Raw genomic sequence first — 20,273 nt, forward strand, 5'->3', positions numbered from 1 at the left:
ATAATCATTCTGATCAAAATATACATAACTTAATATTTGCTTATACTTCTTAAAAATATAATATATGTGAACCTGAAACTATTTTATGAAGTATCAAATAACAGTACAATTTTGTAAACTTAATTTATTCAAGGAAAATTTTTAGTTTAATGGTTACACTAAAACTATAAAGTTGTTAAAGGAAATAATTTTCTTCAAATTTACTCTAACGGGTTTATTTATTATCACGTTGTATGAAATGTATTTATAATTTGATTATAAATAAATTAATAAAGACTTAAATATATTTGTAGATACCATAAAATAATTGGTTTTGATTATGTTTATTATCTTTAGGATATTTGAAATTACTATTTTTAATACTTATAAAGCATATAAATTTTTATTTTAACCACTAACAATATGAAAAAAATATTTAATTTACTGATCTTTAGAATTCTTTTAGGAAACATTATATCACAACGTTACTATTTATCTTTTGAAATTATTCTTTAACATTTTATTAACATATATAAGAAGTTAACTACTATTATAAATGTTAAAGATTAAAAATGGTGATTTTTTATTATATTTTAGAAATACCTAAAACAAAACAAAAATTTTCATAACCAAAATCAAAATTCACTAATTGTACGCAAACTAAAAACATATATAAGACAATGATAAATTATAAATAGTTATTTCTACTACTTTATACCATTCACTCCAAGAGAAATGATATAATAATAAGATGAAAACAATACTCAAAGTACGTCATTAAAAAAATTATAGAATGCAATATCATTTTATACCACTTTTCCATGTTTACGAAATGTTCCAATAAAAGTATTATCTATATAAATATTAAAAATTTAATGTATAAATTTATTCCCACCCCATAATTCTATAATATATCTTACAAACTCGAATTGCTGAATCAAAAGTTACATAAAAGTGATAAATAATAATATTTCACAAGAAATATTCTTAGATCTCTTAAAGTCGCATATCTTCCTTCTGATTCACCATTACCTTTTTGACTTAAGACGTCTCTTCTATTCACACAAATTTCTCTATCCATAAATGGCATACTCATAAGTACATATTAATTTCAAAAATTGTTCATCTTCTTTGAGTAACTCAAAGATTGTGTATGTGGGACAATGCTTTATGAAAGAAAGAATGATGTTGCAAAAAATTGTCACCCGGCTTGTGTGTTTCATAATTGTTAAGTGCAACTTTGACCACCTCATTGTTTTTTAAGAAAAAAAAATTGTTGATGTTTCATCATGAAGAGTGATATTTTGACAACTAAATTTTGACAATTTTTTCTTACAACATAATGTGACATCTTCTAACTAGTTTTGAAACATAGAAAAATTGCTAAAAGAACAAGAAATAACTTTAAAATAATTTTAACTAATAAACATATTCTTTTCTTTTTATATATCTTATTTGTTATATTTGTTGTATTGTGGGTACTAGACATTCATTGAAGTAACTAATGCAATTCCCAACTCTTAGATTTCTAAAATAGTGGCATAATTGAGATGGTTTTATTTTTCTTGATCAATAAGTAGACAATGATAAATTAGTGAAACTAAAGAGTAGCCTTTGAAAAAAATGGTAGGAGTGAAAGGTGGGACATTGATGAGGAAGGAGAAAGTACATGAGCAATAATAATATACAACATTATGAATATTACACAGATTTCTAAGGTAAAAGGTAGCATATAGAGTTATACAGCATAGATTGCAATTGCAAGGCACAAAAGGAGAAACAAAAAGAAAGTGAAAACAGAGCATAGGTTTGGAATTCAAAAGTAGTCTTCAGTCCTTCCCTTGAAACCAATTTGCCCAAAAGTGAGACACAGGAACAAACCAAGATGCCATGTAACCAGCCATAACCTGGGAATAACATTTGTCTCACAAATAATTATTATGTCTTATCTTGCTCTAAATTTTTTGACGGTTTTACAAAAATATATTTATAAATTGCATTATAGTTCATCAATGGTCCCATGGTCTAGTGGTTAGGACATTGGACTCTGAATCCAGTAACCCGAGTTCAAATCTCGGTGGGACCTTTTGTTTTTCAAACTTTTTATTTTAGTTATATAATTATATTTTTAAATGTTATTTTGGTCCATTGCCACTGAACAAAATGGGCTTTACTCTGAGCCCAAGTCCACTATTTTCATATTTTTTTTTTCCTTAAAAGTAGACAAAACTATTATAAATCTTAACCAGCCAAAATAAAAAAAAATTAACTATCACTCAATCTCATTGAATAATATAAGTGAAATGAATAATTATATGTTAAAATATTAGTTAGCAGGAGGTTGGTTGGAGCTATTGTTGAAAAAAAAATTACTTTTAAAAATTACTTTTGTGGTTTTGAAAAAAAATAAATCTGTTTCTCTTAAATAAACACAGTAAATACGACGTCGATGTATAGTTTTGTGAATGAAGAAAAAAGTATTTAAAAGAAGGAATACCGCTAAGTGTTTATTTAGTTGAACACTTACAAGATTAAATTAATTTAGAAAAGGACAGGTTCTTCAATTAGAAAAGTTTATCTTAAAATTGATTTTTGAAGTAAAATAAACCATGTTTAAATATTTTCATTTCAAGAACAAATTAGTATCAAAATTTAGTTTGAATTTCTTATCTAAATATATACTCATAATTAATTTTACGTAAAAAAAATAGTTAAAAAAATTCAAATACTTATTTAAAATCATATTGACCAATTATGATTCCCACTATTCACCTTTCTCTTCGTTCTTGGGTGTGATTTTTGTTGCAGTAGTTAATTAAGAGTATTAAAAGAAACTCCAATAGGGTTTTATTTCACTTTTAAGAGTTTCATAGTCGTTTCAGTGATAAAATTGGAGATGTGAATATGCAAGCTGTGATATTAAAAATTATTTTCATTCTTAACACTATGTTATCTTGTTTAACTAAAATTTGATCGACTATTTATTATGAAATCAAAAGTAATAATTAATAATTAAGGCGTAATTCTTTGTAATTTTCTCCTACAAAATATATATTATACAGCGAAGGAAAAAGGAAAAAAAAAGTGTTAAGTGACTAACCAGAACTGGGAAGTGAGAGCAGGTGGAGTAGGGAAGTGAGCAAGCTCAGCTCCAATGCTCTCGAAGAAGAGACCAGTCAGACTTTTACCGTCGATTGCCGGTATGCTGGAAGGTGCTAGCCATCCGATCAATCCGAACCCGATCACACTGTAATCTGTCCGCAGCCAATTCCTCTCGAAGCTTCAATCACCGTTCAAAAATGTCATCATTCATTCTATTTTCCCTTTCTTTTAATTTCAAAATTAGACAAAATTAATCTCTAACTGAAATTACCATGTAACCCTTCCACCCTTTCCCATTGCCACACCTTGCCTCAAGGGGTTCCTAGCACTCACAGGGGCTCTCACGAACCCTGCAACACAATTCACAAAAACACAGTATCTCTCGCATCATGCTCTTCTCAACTCAATCAAAATCAATTTTAATAACTTCGTTCATGCGTACCGGAGGTGAGGCGAGACGCGGTGGAGCCCAGGGCTGCGCCACCCAATCCTGCGACGGTCGCCAAGGAGGTTGTCATTTTCGCTCTGCTCTCTGAATCACCGCTGTGAGGAAGTAGTGGCTGTGCTAGTTTTAGGGTTCTTATTCTTCATATTCTTTTCTATTCTTCATATCCTTTGAGTTAGATTGGGTTTGGATTGCGTTTTCATGGATGCCAACGTTACTCAATCACATTGCGCCACGTGGAGTTTATGAGATAAAGTGGGGTCTACATTAATCTCTCTCGTCCACTGAGAAAGAAAATCATTGTCCACGTGGAAGAACTTGTGGCATGCATTCAATCACATTCGATCTTCAAAATGATATTCATGTAAATTATAAGGAATAAAACAAGAAAAGACACAATTCTGTTTAAAAAATCAATAAAAATCATGTATGATTAAAAAGTACGAAGGTTGAAATTAAATTTTGTCTGTTTTTATTAATCTTATCGAATAATAATCTTTATTAGAATCTTGGTATAATTAGTCGCAATGTACCCAGTTTCGTCCGAATGTGTCTAAATGATACCCGCTTTTAACTTTGCATCTATTTAGTACCCAAATTAGTTAATTTGCATCAATGTGGTCCATCCTGTTAAGTTTTTAGAAACGCCGTTAACATATTAGTGATGTGGCATTGCAGAACGGATACGTGTAAATGAAAATAATGTACAGTGGCAATTTGTGGATAACGTGTCATGCCCTATTTGAATTGATTGTTCCCATTCAAAAAACCCTAATTTCCCATTCCCATCTTCATCTTCTTCTTCATTTTTTCGTCGGGAAGCTGATTTGTCGCAGGGGTAAGGTGGCAAGTGAAGTGGGAAATGTCGCATAGTTTTAGTCATTCGTGGTCGTCTTGTTCGTGTGGGTCACATAACCACAACGTTTATTCTCCTGGTTTTGTATCTGGGTTAGTGGATGGAATACCACATCTCCTTCACATTGGCATAACCTATCTCCTTCAGAATACCCAAAACACCATTAAATTAAACCACGCACAACATTCAACTACTAACCCTAAACCCCACCATCCCAATAACAAATAATGCAATCAACGACAAAAACAAATGGTTTGTGCACCTGCAATCCCAAATAGCTGCCAATTTGATTCAATTACACTTTCAATTTTGTCCACTACGCATGAAATGACCCAAGTTTCGTAAACCCTAACTCCAGAAACCCCTATTCTATCACACGTTCCAATTCTGTTCCCAATTCGTGCCTTTTTTTTCTTTTCAATTTCCTCTTACACTGCACTATTCCACATCACACATTACTCCTGTGCCACGTCATAACATTTTTTCTCACTTAACTGGTCAACACAGTCATATGTTATCTTATTTAACGGAGTTAACGAAAAGGGACCACATTGATGCAAATTAACTAATTTGGGTATTAAGGAGATGCAAAGTTAAAAGCGAGAGTACCATTTAGACACATTGGGACGAAACTGGTTACGTTGTAACTAATTATAATTATAGCTTAGAATCTTTTAGTTAAATTTTATTACAAAATATATCATTCTGAATCTTTAAGTAGACAAACCTATTTAAGATTCTATCTTCTCTTCTACTTTTTTTTTCAAGTTTTCAGATTTTAATATTAATTATTTTAATAATATTATTACACTTATAATAGTATAGTAAAATATTTATATATTGAATATGAAGCTATTCTTTATCTTTTTTACTTCGAATTTGCAAAAGTACAATAAGGTAGATAAAACTATTATAAAACTATGAATTTAATTATCTTACATTTAAGAACTTAAATGTGGCTATTTATGTGGAGTATCACTTTACCATTTTTAATTAACTAATATGTAGTTATATGTACGGTAGATTTTTAATTTTTTTCTTTAGGGTATAGAGTTTAATTTTATTTGACAACATGATCATTCACTCAATTTTCTAGAGCAATCAAATTATTATTTTAAAAAATATTTTTGTAGCGGTTTAGGGTTTAAAGTTATAATAGATTTCAAGGGAGAATTATAAGAAAATTTTGAATCATTTTAGCTAAATATTGCTCCCGATACATTTGAAAGTCGACTTGGCGAAAACTCGAGATAGTTAAATATTATAACTTGCACGATAGGAAACATCCTGACATAGATTTGAGATGGCTAAATATTATACTATGCACGTCAAGAGGTCATTTTAGTGAGGATCCAAGACATCTATATATTACACTCTACACGACAAGAGGTCGTCCTAGCGAAGACCCAAGACTTCTAAACATTATACCATGCACAACAAAAGACCATTATGTGCGAAGATCTAAAACATCTAAACATTATACCTTTAATAGTAGAAGACCATCCTACCGAAAACCTAAAATGTATACACATTATACCATGCACGATAGAAGGTTGTGCTGGCAACAACTTAGGACGTCAAAATATTATACTCTATACGATAAAAAGTCATAAGACCCAATATGTTTAAACATTATATCATGCACGATAGAATGTTGTCTTGGTAAAAACCCAAGACATCTAAACATTATACCCAACACATCAAGAGGGTATAAGACCCAAAACTTCTAAACATTATATCCTACACAACAGGAGATTGTCTTTGCTAAGACCCATGATGTCTAAACATTATACCCTGCATGGCAGAAGGTCGTTCTGACCTAGGACATCTAAACATTATACCCTGCACAACATAAGATCATCATAGTAAAGACCCTAGATGTTTAAAATTATAGTATCATCATAGGTTATATGTATATGACCACTACATATTAATTAGTTATAAGTATTAAAATCCCGAGATATGCATGGAGAAAAATATGAATAATAATAATTGCAGGAAGATGACACGTTTGCGTCTGTAGGGTGACCTAGTTCAGAGGACTCAAATCTTAGATGTTTTGATTTAATTAATAGATTTTGTAATTTAGAATTTTTTTTTAAATATAACTTTAATTTATATTTTATTATTTTTGTATTTTAGAAGATATATGATTTTGTAACTGAAATACTTATAAATAGAAAAGTAAAACCAAGGCCTAAAGGAGTTAGATTTTTTTCTAGCTTCAAACAATTTTAACTTTGAATAAATTTTTTTATCCTTTCCCTATCTTTTGTTTTTCATATTAGAGCTTTAAACTCTTGATCTAAACAATTAGTTACTAAGTTCGAAAAGATTCACAACTTAAAATTTAAAATATCTGAAACTAGAATATCTTTTTTCTATTTGCTTTGTGTTTATTGTTTGACAACGGAGTAAGAATATCATAATTCAACTAAAAAATAGTCATTATTTCTAACCATCAAATTTCCTAATTCAACTACGCTAAGTCTCTATAACTTAAATTTTCAAAACAATAGCTTTATAATTCTATCTCCTAATGCTTAAAAAGGTAAGGAAAGAATAATGGTCAACACATTAAACGATAAATAATTTGTAGTTTATACTACATAACTTTATTGTGTAGATCAATTTATAGTACTAAGCGTGGCTCAATTTATTTGGTAACGAAGATACTACAAAATTGTACATTGTGAACTTTTTTAAGTATAGGTTGGATAAAATAATTGGGTTCTAATTTGGGCGATTATTGGGCTTCTCTGATTTGAACCTGGGTCAGTAAGCCCAATAGCGAACCGTTTTACTTAGTGCACTCTTTCCTCAACCGTCAACCGGACGATGACATAGAGAAAGTGTTGGGCATGGTGAACAATCCCTCAAACAAACGGTGTTTTCCTCTCCAATGACTGTACAACGAAGGTATACGATGAAGAGTTAAAAGGTTAGAATCCAAGGAGGAAGCAAAAGAAGAGAGAAAGAAGCAAAGCGAAGAGTGTTGAAAGAAGATCACGTGCTTTCTCTCTTCTAAACTTTCTTTCTCTTCTCTCCTTCATCAAGCACGTGAACTTCTCAAACCTCTCCTTCTCCCTCACCGCATCCACTTTCTTCCTCACTCCACTCTCCATGCCTCTCTGCAGAATCTCCACACCCTCCTTCCCACTCAGTTGCCGCCCCTCCGTGTCCTCCATAACCAGATTCACCTCCCTCACGTGCACTTCCCCTCCCACCTTCCCACCGCACGTGACCTTCACCACGCACTGCACCCTTTCCCTCACCATCTCCGCCGCGTACAACACCTCCACCTCCCGTGTCAGCCAGTGCCGCCGCGCCAACACCGCCCTCCGGCTCGAAACGTTCGTCGCACGCTTCCCTGTTGGATCCACCACAATCCAGCTCACGCTCAGACTCTCCTCCACCTGCTTCAACCACTTCTCTTCCTTCCTCGTAAACTTCACCGTCGTGGGAATCATCTGCAACAAAAATCAACCATCAATTCTCTTCCCTAACTGTGTCACCAATTACTGATAAAAAAATATTTTATCTATTGTTATTCTTTTGTTTGGACTTCCAATAAAATTACAAATAAAATTACAAGAGGAGCGATGGCAATAAATAAAAGATTATAACGTTTAATAAATTCTAGTTACGTAAAAAAAATTACTTCCGTAATCTTTACGTGTTCTTTTGCAATTTTCTTATTTTTTTATCTGACTATTATTTAATTGTCTTTTATTTTAATTATTTTTCATTAAAACAATATTAATTAGTTGAATTCGTAAATTATAAATGTTACGAATTATTCTTTTACCAATGAAAAATTGAGTCTAGCTTAAAAATAAAAATAATAATTACAATTTTGTTCCTCTCTCATTTTTGTATTCACAATTATAGTTGTAACAAATTATTGTAACAACTTTATTTGCCCTATTATAGTTGTCATGTAAAGAATTTAAATAGTTGTCTTAACTTTTTAGTACATTCCTAATTATTATTTTTCATGCACGCCTTAAAATACATGCACATTAATTAAGACTTGATATTAATAACATAAAATTACTATTTCCATTAATCTATTTATAAATGATTCTTTATTAGTATTTCCTAAGACAACAATCATAATTAATTAATAAACTTTCTTAATAGCTCTTAGTTAGTTCAAATGTTGTGTTTAGAGATCGAGCTGGTATTAAAAGTATGTTTAACTACCTCGTTGGGCTCGAGAGCGTCCACCCACAGCGGCGAGGAAAGGAACCAGTCTTTCTGCGTTTCGATGCGTTTCACGCGCGAGAACACGGGCCTTCCCTGGAAATATATGTCCACGGCGGAGATAAGCTCCTCTGGCGGTGGCGGCGGCGTGCGGCGGGGATGCAGAGAGAAGTGATGGAGGGATGGGAAGGCGTCGGAGTAGATGGAGCGGTGGCCACCGGGAATGGTGGAGATGACGCGGCGGGCGATGGGATCGCGCAAGGAGGGCCACGTGGCGGTGCAGATTTGGCGCCAGAGATCCTCTTGTGTGCAGAGGCGGTGCATGAGCGAGGATACGGATGCAGCAGATGCCAGCGTGGCGGCGTCGAGGCGCGTGAGGATGTGCGCGTGGATGATGTCAGGGTGGAGCGCGGCGAAGATTGAAGTGTTTTGGGTTGTTTCCGACGGTGGCGAGGTAGTATCAGGCATGGTTGTTGCGTTCCAGATTCTCAGTTTCTTCGCGTGGGAAGAAAGCACGTGCAATAGACTTAAGAGAGTGAAGATGTGTTGAGGGAATCCTAACGGAAAGTATGAAAGGAAAATATTGGAAATGAATGAATGAAAAACACGAGTCAAGTCAATGGTGGCTGTGAAAGTCCAATAGTCCAATTCAGCTTTCGGCACTTCTCATGGAAGATCTCGTTAGTTATAAGAAATAAAAATATTAAAATAAACCTCTTAAAAATAAAAGTCTAAAAAATATATATATTAAAGAAAAAAACACACAATAAGAACATTACAGTTTCCGATGAAGATGAGATAAGCTTTTATTCATGATTAACACGTGGCTACATCATTGGTCGACTCTTTATTATTTTGTTTAAGAATTTAAACTAATATTATATAGCATTATATATTGAAAGTTGCATGCAATATAAAATTTAAAGAATTAAAATCAATGATGAGATGGGGTAATGGTAGGGTTCAGTGGCTCATACGTCATAAAACTTAGTCTATATTCCATTTTGGCGGCTAAAGAGCAAGTAATCAACTACCTAATTTCAATTTTTAATTTTGCTTACTTAGCCATCACTGTTTAAATGAATTCACAATCTTAACAATTTTTTTCTTTTATAAAAATTGTTAGCAGTTAATATTTTGTTAATGGTTTACCTTTTTTTTTCCTTTTTCTTAAAATTAATTTTATATTTCATAATTGTTGAACCCGCAATTACTTTTATTTTATAATTCTACAGTCTTAACAAATTAACAAGTTCAACAAAAATCAAATTAAATATATAGCAACTGTAAGGTTGCATATTTTTCACTCAACCCTAGATGTATACAATATAATTTTTTTTAATAATAAAAGAATGAAATACTATATTAATAGTCAAAGAATGATTTAATATAATATATAATCTTCAAAGTTATTGTTTCATCCTAAATTAAAATTTGAATGTTCTGGATTACCTTTGCATTGTCTCTATGCTTAAAAGCACTTCTTTTTCTTTTCAAAGACAGACCAGTGTTCAAAAATTGATGAGATAAGCTGCAGACCTTTCTAATGTTGTTTTGCATTCTATTTCTTTCTCATCTAACATTCCAAGATAGTATAGAAAAATGAATAGAAAGTTCAGCAACTATAGTGGCGTAATTTATTATAAATTATGACTCTTCTACACGTTGAAGGGTGAACAGAATTATAAATTTAATACATTTTCTTTTCTCCTCATTTTTAATAAATGATAAATATGTTTTTGGTCCAATTTAGTCTCCTAACTTTATAATGACATGAATTTAGTCCTTTCCACTAAATTTTGATAAATTTATTTAACGTTTCAAATGTATTTCATGATAACATTTGAGTTATTTATATTATTTGACACGTTATTAGCTCACATTGAAGTAAATGTAAAACTATGTAAACAACTCAAATATTATCATGAAACGAATTTGAAACGTGAAATAAATTTAACAAAATTTGATTATAAAAATTAAATTCATACAGTTATAAAATTAGAAAACTAAATTAGATCAAAATTTTGAAAAAAGACTAATTCTAATTTTTACTAAATATTGATAAATATTGATGGACAAAAAATATATTAACACTTGTATAATATAAATTTAAAAGCATAACAAATCCAGCACAAACCATCATCATTTTCATTCAAGCACAAGATAATATCATATTCATCCGAGCCTTCAATTATCGAATGGGGCTTACCTCTTGTAGCCTCCTTGTGTTATTGGTCCCGGATTGGTTTCCTTTTTGGCTCTGATGGGTTCCTTTTCTCCTGCTTCCTCTTCTTCTACTCGATGTATATTTGGAATCTGTAACAAATTTTCGTGATGTATGTGCTGAATACCCTCTACTTTTCTTCTCTGATTTTGGCTTTATTTTCCCCACGCTCAAAAACTGTCCGTGATTTTAAAAGAGGTTTTTGTTTTGTGTAATTCTGTGAGATTGGTGATGAGTTGTCTAAAGGATTAATACCGAACCACCCCTTATGCCTCCAACGTGTAAACCTGTGAAGGAGAAATGACGGTTTCTTCTTGCCATTTTCTTTTTCTGCAATTGGATCACTTTTCTCCTTTTCAATCACTCCAAAAAGACACATTTTCCTTCTTTTTTTTTTCATACTAACTATTAACTGATGTCCAAATAAGAAAAGGATAGAGTCTGCCAAAAGAAAATACAGATGGCGTGTGCAAGAACTATGATCCATTTCACTTTTTTTTTAATTCAAATAAAAGTAAAAATAAAATAAAATATTATTTATTTAAAATATTAAATTAATTTATTTTATTAAATACTAGCATAAACACACTCTAGACGCATTGTCTGTGTATACATTTTTTAAATATAAGTAATTAGTAGGTGATGATATTATTTTTAAGTAAATATATAAAATAAAATTATATTTATTAAAAATAAAATGAAAAAATAAGAAAAAAATTGTTGATAAATAGAAGAAAAGAGAAAAAATAAAGATAGACAATTTTATAAAAAGTTTGTAAAAATAATAGTCAATTTTTAAAAATTTAATAAATAATTATATTTTAAAGGATAAAATTAGAATTTTGAAATGTGAACATAAAAAAGTAAATTCTCTTTATATATTATATATTGTTATAGATTAAAATGCAAATTATGTATTTATTATATTATAATTACTAAATAAATATTTCGTTGGATTTATTAAATAGAATCTACTTTTATATAATCTATCATATTAAAAATGCAATTAATTATGTAAATTTGTCTAAAATTTTGTCGTTGGAAACAAATAGGGCCTATTTTTGCTCTCACATGTGAATAGTAAATTTCAATGTTTTTTAGTCCATCTTAATACTTGTTATATGACAAATTTGTTATTATTACTATCTTGTTATATCCTTTCATAAGCGTTAATTAAGATTAGAATGACTGAGTCAATTTTAAGATGATTTGATTTTATTTGAAGGGACATAAAATTCTCTGGTTACAATTTCTCATTCTTATCCAATCAAAGTTAGGATTGGTAATGTGCACAGCAATGAGAAATTGGGCATTGATGGCGAATTTATTAAGTGTAATTGATGTTAAAGGTTGGGTTACTTGGTGAGAGATATTTACTGTGAGTGTCCATGAATGAGAAGAGATATTTATAATCTGTACAGATTTAATACATTCATTTTTATAGGAATTTCACACAAAATCACAATTAAATTAAAAAAAAAAATACAATGTGTTAATTATCAGCCATGCATATCAAGTCTTTATCAGCCACCAATGCATACCAAGATTTTATCAATCACCAATGAATACTCTTCTTAGAAGAGGAAAGAAAAGTAAATATGTTGTTATAGTGACTAGAATCCACGACCCCTATGTAACATAGCATTCTTCAAGCTTATCTCTAAAATCTATTTTTATATAATCTTTCATATTAAAAATACAGTTAATTATGTAAATTTGTCTCAAATTTTGTCATTGGAAACAAATAGGGTCTATTTTTGCTCTCACATATGATTACTATTACTATTTTGTTATATCCTTTCCTTTCATAGGCGTTAATTAAGATCAAAATGAATAAGTCAATTTTAGGAGGATTCCATTTAAAGGGATACAAAATCTTCCTTTAAATGAATTACTTAATATTTTTTTCTTGTTTATCTCATGACCTCTCTTATGTGAATATTTTTTGAATTAGTTAACATTATTTCTTTCTTGAATATTGAGTTAACATTATTTCTAGTTTATTGGTATCTCAAGTGAGAATTGTTGTGTTTGAACTGAAGATGGATTTGATATAGTGAATTTGGAAGAGAAGATGAAATCATTTGAAGTAAGGAAAAAATGATTTGATTTTGAGAAATAAAAATTTGTCTCTGATATAATCAAATGAAAGATATAAAAAAATGTTTTATTGAATAAAACTAGATTATTACCATTTTACCCAAAGAATAAATTTGATATAAATTTAAATATATTTAATGAAAATTATCTTAAAATAAAATGTGAATTGTTATTTAAAGTTTAAAAAATACTAATTTAGAATAACATTTACTTAATATAATAATTTATATATTATTATTATTATTATAATAAAAATAATTATTATAATGATAATAATAATAAAGTTATTATTATTATTGCCTTACAAATTGGTAAATGCACAGTTTTATTGTTTTTCTCCTCTTCCCATTTCTTTACAATTGAGCGCAAAAGCTGTTTCTAATATTGAGAGATTGCTAATATATTTTCATCAAATTCTAAAACGGTCTATCAATCGAACAACAACTTCAAAAGTTGGTAAAGATTTAAGATATTCAAATTATCATCATAAACTACAAAAATTTTATAAAAAAATCAAATCCAAACGAAAGTTATGGAATAAAAAACTGTTTGTCAAGCATGTAATTTTAGGTAATCCAAGATTTGGTATGCTCAGACAGCCAAGGGTTTCATAATCAACTTCTGAGTATATTCCCAGATCAGAAACTCTAGTCCACGAAATTGCCTCTTCATAGCACAAAAATCAAATTATAAAGTCCAATGTTAATTTCACAAATGCTTAATTTTCATACTTATGATTTTAATAAAAAGTGCATCCATAATCATATAGCTAAAGAATATGAAACAACCCAGTATATTTAGTATATGCAACCATAATTCAATTAACATTCCTCCTCACGTGAAATAACAGATGTTCATGTGAAATAACAGTGTTCATGCCGTTTCTAAAAAAAATGGTATGGTGATGAAACCATCAATCAGGATGACCACAACTGCTCCTAAATTGCCTAACCCTTAGACATTCATTCAAATTATCTTTACAATGATTTAATGCAAAAAAAAAATAATCTCTGACTATGGTACTCAGTGGAAGGAGAAGTCGTTCAAATTTAAGGCTCACGGCGAAACTTATGGTTACGTCCACTGCCCATAACACAAAAGTGTTTTATCTCATCATAGTACCATTAACATAAACATTAGTACTCACCATGTAACAAAACCCATCAATTCAGGTGATAGAAATAGCGAATTAAGAACAAGTTCATCAAATTAGAACTACGAACACAAAGGTCAAGTGTACAAATTTTGAAACAAAATCTTAAAAACAATCGATCAATGGCTTCAGTGTGTGTAACAATCAGATCATTGATAAAAATCTCACTGAAATCCGCTAAGATAAATGAATTATCATCATAAGCCAGATTGTTTTCTCAAGCCAATTCAGCTTACTTACATTACAAAAGATCAATCACATCTGAAAAAGGGTGAGTTCCAACACAATTATTTTGGAAAATGAAAAATGTTCATAAAATAATTAAATTCTGAAACTATGATGTGCTCAGACAGCCAAGGGTTTGATAATCAACTTCTGGGTAACTACCCAGATCAGAAACTCTAGTCCACAAAATTGCCTCGTCACTGCACACAAACATAACCTAGAATTTCATCTTAGAAAGCAAGAATATGCAGAGACGTTAAAAATCATAAAATACCGAAACTCAATTTCATAAAGGCTGAACTTTCAGAAACATTCAGACTCGAAATCATAGAACACGAATAACCCTAAACGAGTGACGAAGATGAAGATGGAAACAGATGAGACAATAGGTTCGATCAAATAGGCAGTGAAGAATGAGAGTGTCAAAGACTAAATTAGGGTTTATGGATCTTGAGCCGAACACGGATGCGAGAAATCTGGACTGGGCTGGAACTTAAAGCCCAAATATACAATTATAAACCCCTAATTTATGATAAAAATATTATAGGTTTTTGTAATAAGTAACTTTAATTTTAAATTTAAGCAAACGAGCTTAATAATTAATCGCGTAGATTTTTACTCAAAAACTCCACTAATATTTATTTTTTTACTATAATTTTTCATACATATTTTAGCTATATTTTAGGATATACAATATTCACAATAGATATTTATTTTAAATAACTAGCATTGTTTGATAAATAAATTTTAAAATATATATTATATTTTAGTATTTTTAAACATATAAATTACATTTTAGATAATGATAAGCAATTTATACCTGTGATTAAAGGTTTTTTTTAATTACGGTGACAAATTGGATAAATTTTATTTTAAATTGTAATGAATCAATACAAAAATATTAACTAAAAGTATACTTTTAATAAAATTTGAATTTATTTTTAACAATTTCGTTAGTGATGAATATTCAGCTCATTCATTAAAATATTGTTAGAAAAACTAAAATTACATTTTAAAAATAAAAAAATAGAAATATGTTAATGAAAACTTTAATAAAGGTAAATTAAAAAAAATGTAATTATAAAGGTTGGATTTATAGTACAAACTCTTTGTAATATCATAGTCCTAGCTAATAAACAAAATAATAGAAGGTAAGATAACGAAATACTGTATAATAATTCTAAAATGAGGATCCTAGAAAAATTTGCACTTAACATCATTAATTCATTAATTTATTCTAACGGGTCGAGCATGGATAGTGCATATAAGTAACCCGACCTGCAACACAGAAATTATCAATTACTTGTCTTGCTATCCACGCGAGTATCCATTTTAAAAATACTCGTTGGTATTTTAAAATTTGTGGATACTCGTGAATACTCACAAATATTTTTTAAAAATATTTTATAAATATTTAAAATTAAATTTAAATAAAATTACAAAAAAAATTCAAATAAAATATAAATTAAACTAAATATAAATATAATTTAATTTAATCCAATGTAATAAAATATAAATTTAATTTTAATTTTAAAATTTAACTTAATAAAACATAAATTTTATTTTATTTTTATTTTTTTGCAAGTAACGGGTACTCGCGAGTACGGATAATATGATATCCGCACCCGACCTGTTTATAAGTGGGTATTAAAATACCTGCTACCTGCAGGTAACAAATACATGCGTGTACCAACTATCTGACACAGATTTTATTCGCGGATACCCACGGACATGAGTATTTTTGTCATCCCTATGAGAGAAGCCATGAAGGGCCAAAAGAGAGTGGGTACTATCTTTTTCATGGATCTTTATGGTTGAATGCACATTTATACCTACGAGTATAGTATTGATTAAAGATTGGTTTACATGTGTTTTATCCGGTAGCGGATATTCATCAAACAAATTTGAAGGGGCCAAAATAATACACTTAAAATTTATGTATTTAATTATTGTTATTAATTTAACAAAAATATATATAATTGAGTATTGAATTTCTCCTTAAAAATGATAGTTTTAAGTTGTATTTGATATATAATCCATTTAAAAAAAATTATAATTTCATCTCTTTCACTTTTTACTCATTAGATACTCTCAAGAATGTTTACTAGTTAATGATTAAGTTTCAAAGAATTAATATGAAATCTCCACTAGTTCTTCGAATATTAAGAAATGATTCATCTAATCTTGTTAGGTTTATAGAGGGGGTTTCACTGGAGAGAACAAACACCAATGAGACCTGAGCCCAACCACATAAGGCATTGACACCACTCTCAATCCAAAACCTTAAGGCAATCTTTATCCTTATATAGTGTTCTACTTTATCATTTATAGTCAATGTGGGAATTAGACTCACACTTTGATTCCTAACAATCTCCGCTCTGATACCACTTGTTAGGTTACACAGGACGCCCTTGAGGCTTTGGATTCCAACGATCGACCTATTGAGATTGTCAAAGTAGATGGGGGTGATGCTTCTGGCTAGAGAATGAGTTTTTGGGATGATGAATTTAAACATGTGGCGCATGAGCGAGTAAACAATTCATCCTTAGCGGATGATGTGATTCTCTCTAAACATGATTCGACCTCTATTCACGAAGGGTTGCTACGATCCCTACATCAAGTTGAAGCCTCTTCTCTTTTCTTGATTGATCGCCTGAGGGCCTCAAAGCAGAGGGAATTAAAGTTTACGACAGATTTGGATGTTGCTAAATAAGAGGTTGACAGGCTCTGATCTAACCTGGCCAAGCTTTCTAAGACTAAAAAGGCTCTAAAGGATAAAGAGTCTGAGTTGACAACTCTTAAAATGGGAGTTGATGAGTTAACTCAAAAGGTGCAAATCTATGAGTTGACGTTGTTCTTTTCGAATATCACGCATAAACTTATCCTTCCTAGACGTCGATCCGATTGAATTAGCGTTTAATATTTGTTTTAAGATAGGAGTTTTGAACCAACAATAGCAATCTCAGATTGGTAGGATCTTCGAAATATTGAGGTTTTATCAAACATGTAACAAGGTCGCACTAGTCAACGCACTGAGGCAGGTCGGACCGACGAAGCCCTTAGTATGTTGAGGCTTTTACCCAACATGTAACGAGATCAGACCGCTGAAGCTCGCAGCGTACTGAAGCAGGTCGAACTAATGAAACCCTTAGTCTAGTGAAACCCTCAGCGTACTGAGGTTTCAACCAAGCGCATAGCGAGGTCAGACCAATTAAGCCCTTAGTATACTGAGGTTTTAACCAAGGGTGTAGCGAGGTCAGACCGATTAAGTCCTCAATGTACTGAGGTTTTAACTAAGCACGTAGCGAGGTCAGATCGATTAAGCCCTCAGTGTACTGAGATTTTAACCAAGCGCGTAGTGAGGTCAAACCGATTAAGCCCTCGGCGTACTGAGGTTTTACCCTAGTGCGTAGCGAGGTCAGACCTATTAAGCCCTCAACGTACTGAGGTTTTACCCAAGCGCGTAGTGAGGTCAGATTGATTAAGTGCTCAACGTACTGAGGTTTTACCCATGCGTGTAGCGAGGTCAGACCGATTAAGCCCTCAACGTACTGAGGTTTTAACCAAACACGTAGCGAGGTCAGACTAATTAATCCCTCAGCGAGGTTTTAACCAAGCACGTAGCGAGGTTAGACCGATTAAGCGCTCAGCATACTAAGGTTTTAACCAAGCGCGTAGCGAGGTCGTACCGATTAAGCCCTCACCGTACTAAGGTTTTAACCAAGTACGTAGTGAAGTCAGACCGATTAAGCCCTAGCGTACTGAGGTTTTACCCAAGCGCGTAGCGAGGTCGAACCTATTAAGCCCTCAACGTACTGAGGTTTCAACCAGGCGCGTAGTGAGGTCGGACCGATTAAACCCTCAACGTACTCATTTAATATAAGTTGTATTTGATATATAATTCATTTTAAAAAAATTATAATTTCATCTCTTCACTTTTTACTCATTAGATACTCTCAAGAATGTTTATTGGTTAATGGTTAAGTTTCAAAGAATTAATATGAAATCTCCATTAATTCTTCGAACATTAAGAATCTCCAATGAGACTTGAGCCCAACCACGTAAGGCATTGACACCACTTTCAACCCAAAACCTTAAGGCAATCTTTATTCTTATATAGTGTTCTACTTTCTCATTTCTAGTAAATGTGAGACTTAGACTCACACTTTGATTCTTAACAATCTCCGCTCTAATACCACTTGTTAGGTTTACAGAGGGGGTTTCACTAGGGAGAACAAACAACACCAATGAGACCTAAGCCCAACCACATAAGGCATTGACACCACTCTCAACATAAAACCTTAAAGCAATGAGTTTATGGGTCTTTATCCTTATATAGTGCTCTACTTTCTCATTTTTAGCCAATGTGGAACTTAGACTCACATTTGGATTCCTAACAATCTCCCCCTCAAGTGTGAGTCCCTTCAACCACATTGGTACACTCCCCCTCTAGCGGTAGTATTCCCAACCACGAGTACTTTTTCTTCTGCCTTTTCTGTATTGTCGTTCTTTTTAACGGGACACACCTACCTATAAGCCTTGTCAGGAAGACTTTCAATACAAGAACCATATTGCACTCGTATGAGCTGGTTTTAACCGTCGACTCTGATACCACTGGTTAGGTTTTTAAGGAGGGGGTATCATTAGGGAGATACAAACACCAATGAGACCTGAGTAGGTGTAACATGCAGTGTAGCATCACTATCAATAATCCACATGCTCTCATCAGATACAAGATTAACGAACTCAAAGTCACGAAGAAGAACAAGATCACTACCTGTAGTGGTAGTGACACGATCATCGCCACAATCATTCTCTTTCTGCTTGTGCTTCTTGTCTGCATTGTCCTTTTTCCACTTAAAACAATATTTCTGAATTTGCCCTGTTTTATTACAATAATGACCCTCTATATTCTTGTATCTTGACTTGTATCTTGACTTGGACTTGGTCCTGCTTTTCTCTCTATCACCTTTCGGTTCCTTTTTTTGACTTTTCCCCCTAATTTTTGTAACAAGCATATCAGATTGAGATGAAGAACCACGTGCCTTCCTTCTCATATCTTCATTAAGAAAATCGCTTTTTGCCATATCTAAAGAAACAATGCTATTCGGGCGGAGTTTGTAATTGAAACCCGAAATATCTTCCAAGACTTTGGTAGAGTATTCAATAGCCATAGTCCCAAGAATTCATCATCAAAGTTTATACCCATTCTTGATAGTTGATCTAGGAGCCCTTGAAACTCATTTAAATTATCAGAAATAGAAGAATTCTCCATGTACCTCAAATTCATTAAGGAATTCAACAAATACAGTTTATTATTGCCTGACTTAGAAGCATACAAATATTCAATCTTCTCCCACAAAGTTCTAACATGTGTTTCATTAGCAATGTAATTATAAACATTATCTTCAACATATTTCCAAATAAAATCACACACTTATTAGTGCTCAAAGTCTCATTCTTCATTAGACATAGAATTTGACTTTTGTGTAGCAAATACGAGAAGATGCAATTTCATCACAAACAACACATATTTCATTTTTCCCTTCCACAAGTGATAATTTGAACCATTCAATGCAACCATATTTGCATTTGCCTCCATCATTCAAGCAAGTAAATATAGTTCAACCAAGATCTCTAATGCCACTCTGATGGGGAAAACAATAATAAAAAAGCAGCAATAATAAATCACCACAATCATAAATAAAGGCACCAAGATTTTTAATGTGGAAAACCCTTCAAATCAAGAGTAAAAACTATGAGTCGTTCAGACCAAAGAAATAGCTATACTATGATCAACAAGAGTACAAAAGAGCCTCAATCAACAACATAAATTAGTGCCAACACCCAACCAAATTGCAAAGCAACAAAGCTTTCAAATAGAGAAGAAAAATCTATAAAATCACTATTGCAATGCAAAATTAATATCTCCCAACTCAGACCTCATATGAACAATCTGACCAGTCAGAATGAAGAATAATGT

General features: G+C 31.6%; 2 protein-coding genes and 5 non-coding genes across 8 annotated transcripts; 1 reads left to right on the plus strand and 6 right to left on the minus strand.

Annotated features, from left to right (window-relative positions):
* Window positions 1-1,606: 1,606 nt before the first annotated feature.
* Window positions 1,607-3,718, minus strand: LOC114168525 (photosystem I subunit O). Its single transcript, XM_028053378.1, has 4 exons — window positions 3,524-3,718; window positions 3,353-3,431; window positions 3,080-3,259; window positions 1,607-1,886 (listed from the first exon to the last, which is right to left on the minus strand). Exons 1-4 carry the CDS (start codon window positions 3,597-3,599, stop codon window positions 1,796-1,798), a joined length of 426 nt encoding a protein of 141 aa, XP_027909179.1. The 5' UTR covers window positions 3,600-3,718; the 3' UTR covers window positions 1,607-1,795.
* Window positions 1,994-2,065, plus strand: TRNAQ-CUG. Its single transcript has one exon. It is a non-coding gene; the product is annotated as a tRNA-Gln (tRNA).
* Window positions 3,719-6,959: 3,241 nt separating the features above from the next.
* LOC114168753 (F-box protein At2g27310-like) lies at window positions 6,960-9,295 on the minus strand. Of its 2 annotated transcripts, XM_028053672.1 has the most exons (3): window positions 8,589-9,295; window positions 7,397-7,852; window positions 6,960-7,288 (listed from the first exon to the last, which is right to left on the minus strand). In XM_028053672.1, the coding sequence occupies exons 1-3, from the start codon at window positions 9,054-9,056 to the stop codon at window positions 7,259-7,261; spliced, it is 954 nt and encodes a 317-aa protein (XP_027909473.1). In that variant the 5' UTR covers window positions 9,057-9,295; the 3' UTR covers window positions 6,960-7,258. The 2 variants fall into 2 exon arrangements, with proteins under 2 accessions (XP_027909473.1, XP_027909471.1); XM_028053670.1 differs by having other exon boundaries at window positions 6,960-7,852; window positions 8,589-9,289.
* A 4,200-nt stretch (window positions 9,296-13,495) lies between these two features.
* LOC114170949 lies at window positions 13,496-13,593 on the minus strand. The gene has a single exon (XR_003601300.1). It is a non-coding gene; the product is annotated as a small nucleolar RNA Z157/R69/R10 (small nucleolar RNA).
* Window positions 13,594-13,930: 337 nt separating this feature from the next.
* On the minus strand, window positions 13,931-14,035 carry LOC114170954. Its single transcript, XR_003601305.1, has one exon. It is a non-coding gene; the product is annotated as a small nucleolar RNA Z152/R70/R12 (small nucleolar RNA).
* Window positions 14,036-14,188: 153 nt separating this feature from the next.
* On the minus strand, window positions 14,189-14,272 carry LOC114170952. Its single transcript, XR_003601303.1, has one exon. It is a non-coding gene; the product is annotated as a small nucleolar RNA R11/Z151 (small nucleolar RNA).
* A 130-nt stretch (window positions 14,273-14,402) lies between these two features.
* LOC114170947 lies at window positions 14,403-14,500 on the minus strand. The gene has a single exon (XR_003601298.1). It is a non-coding gene; the product is annotated as a small nucleolar RNA Z157/R69/R10 (small nucleolar RNA).
* Window positions 14,501-20,273: the final 5,773 nt, after the last annotated feature.

This window comes from Vigna unguiculata, chromosome 11, assembly GCF_004118075.2.
Source record: "Vigna unguiculata cultivar IT97K-499-35 chromosome 11, ASM411807v1, whole genome shotgun sequence".
NCBI lineage: Eukaryota > Viridiplantae > Streptophyta > Magnoliopsida > Fabales > Fabaceae > Vigna > Vigna unguiculata.

What these genes read in the sequence shown, in the direction of transcription:
- LOC114168525 (XM_028053378.1), bottom strand. Translation starts at nt 3,599, where the DNA reads ATGACAACCTCCTTGGCGACCGTCGCAGGATTGGGTGGCGCAGCCCTG. An exon ending in CGCGTCTCGCCTCACCTCCG is followed by an intron (nt 3,432 to 3,523) that starts GTACGCATGAAC and finishes ATTGTGTTGCAG; the next exon opens with GGTTCGTGAGAGCCCCTGTG. An exon ending in GCTCTCACTTCCCAGTTCTG is followed by an intron (nt 1,887 to 3,079) that starts GTTAGTCACTTA and finishes TGTTATTCCCAG; the next exon opens with GTTATGGCTGGTTACATGGC.
- LOC114168753 (XM_028053670.1), bottom strand. Translation starts at nt 9,056, where the DNA reads ATGCCTGATACTACCTCGCCACCGTCGGAAACAACCCAAAACACTTCA. An exon ending in ACGCTCTCGAGCCCAACGAG is followed by an intron (nt 7,853 to 8,588) that starts GTAGTTAAACAT and finishes TTTTTGTTGCAG; the next exon opens with ATGATTCCCACGACGGTGAA.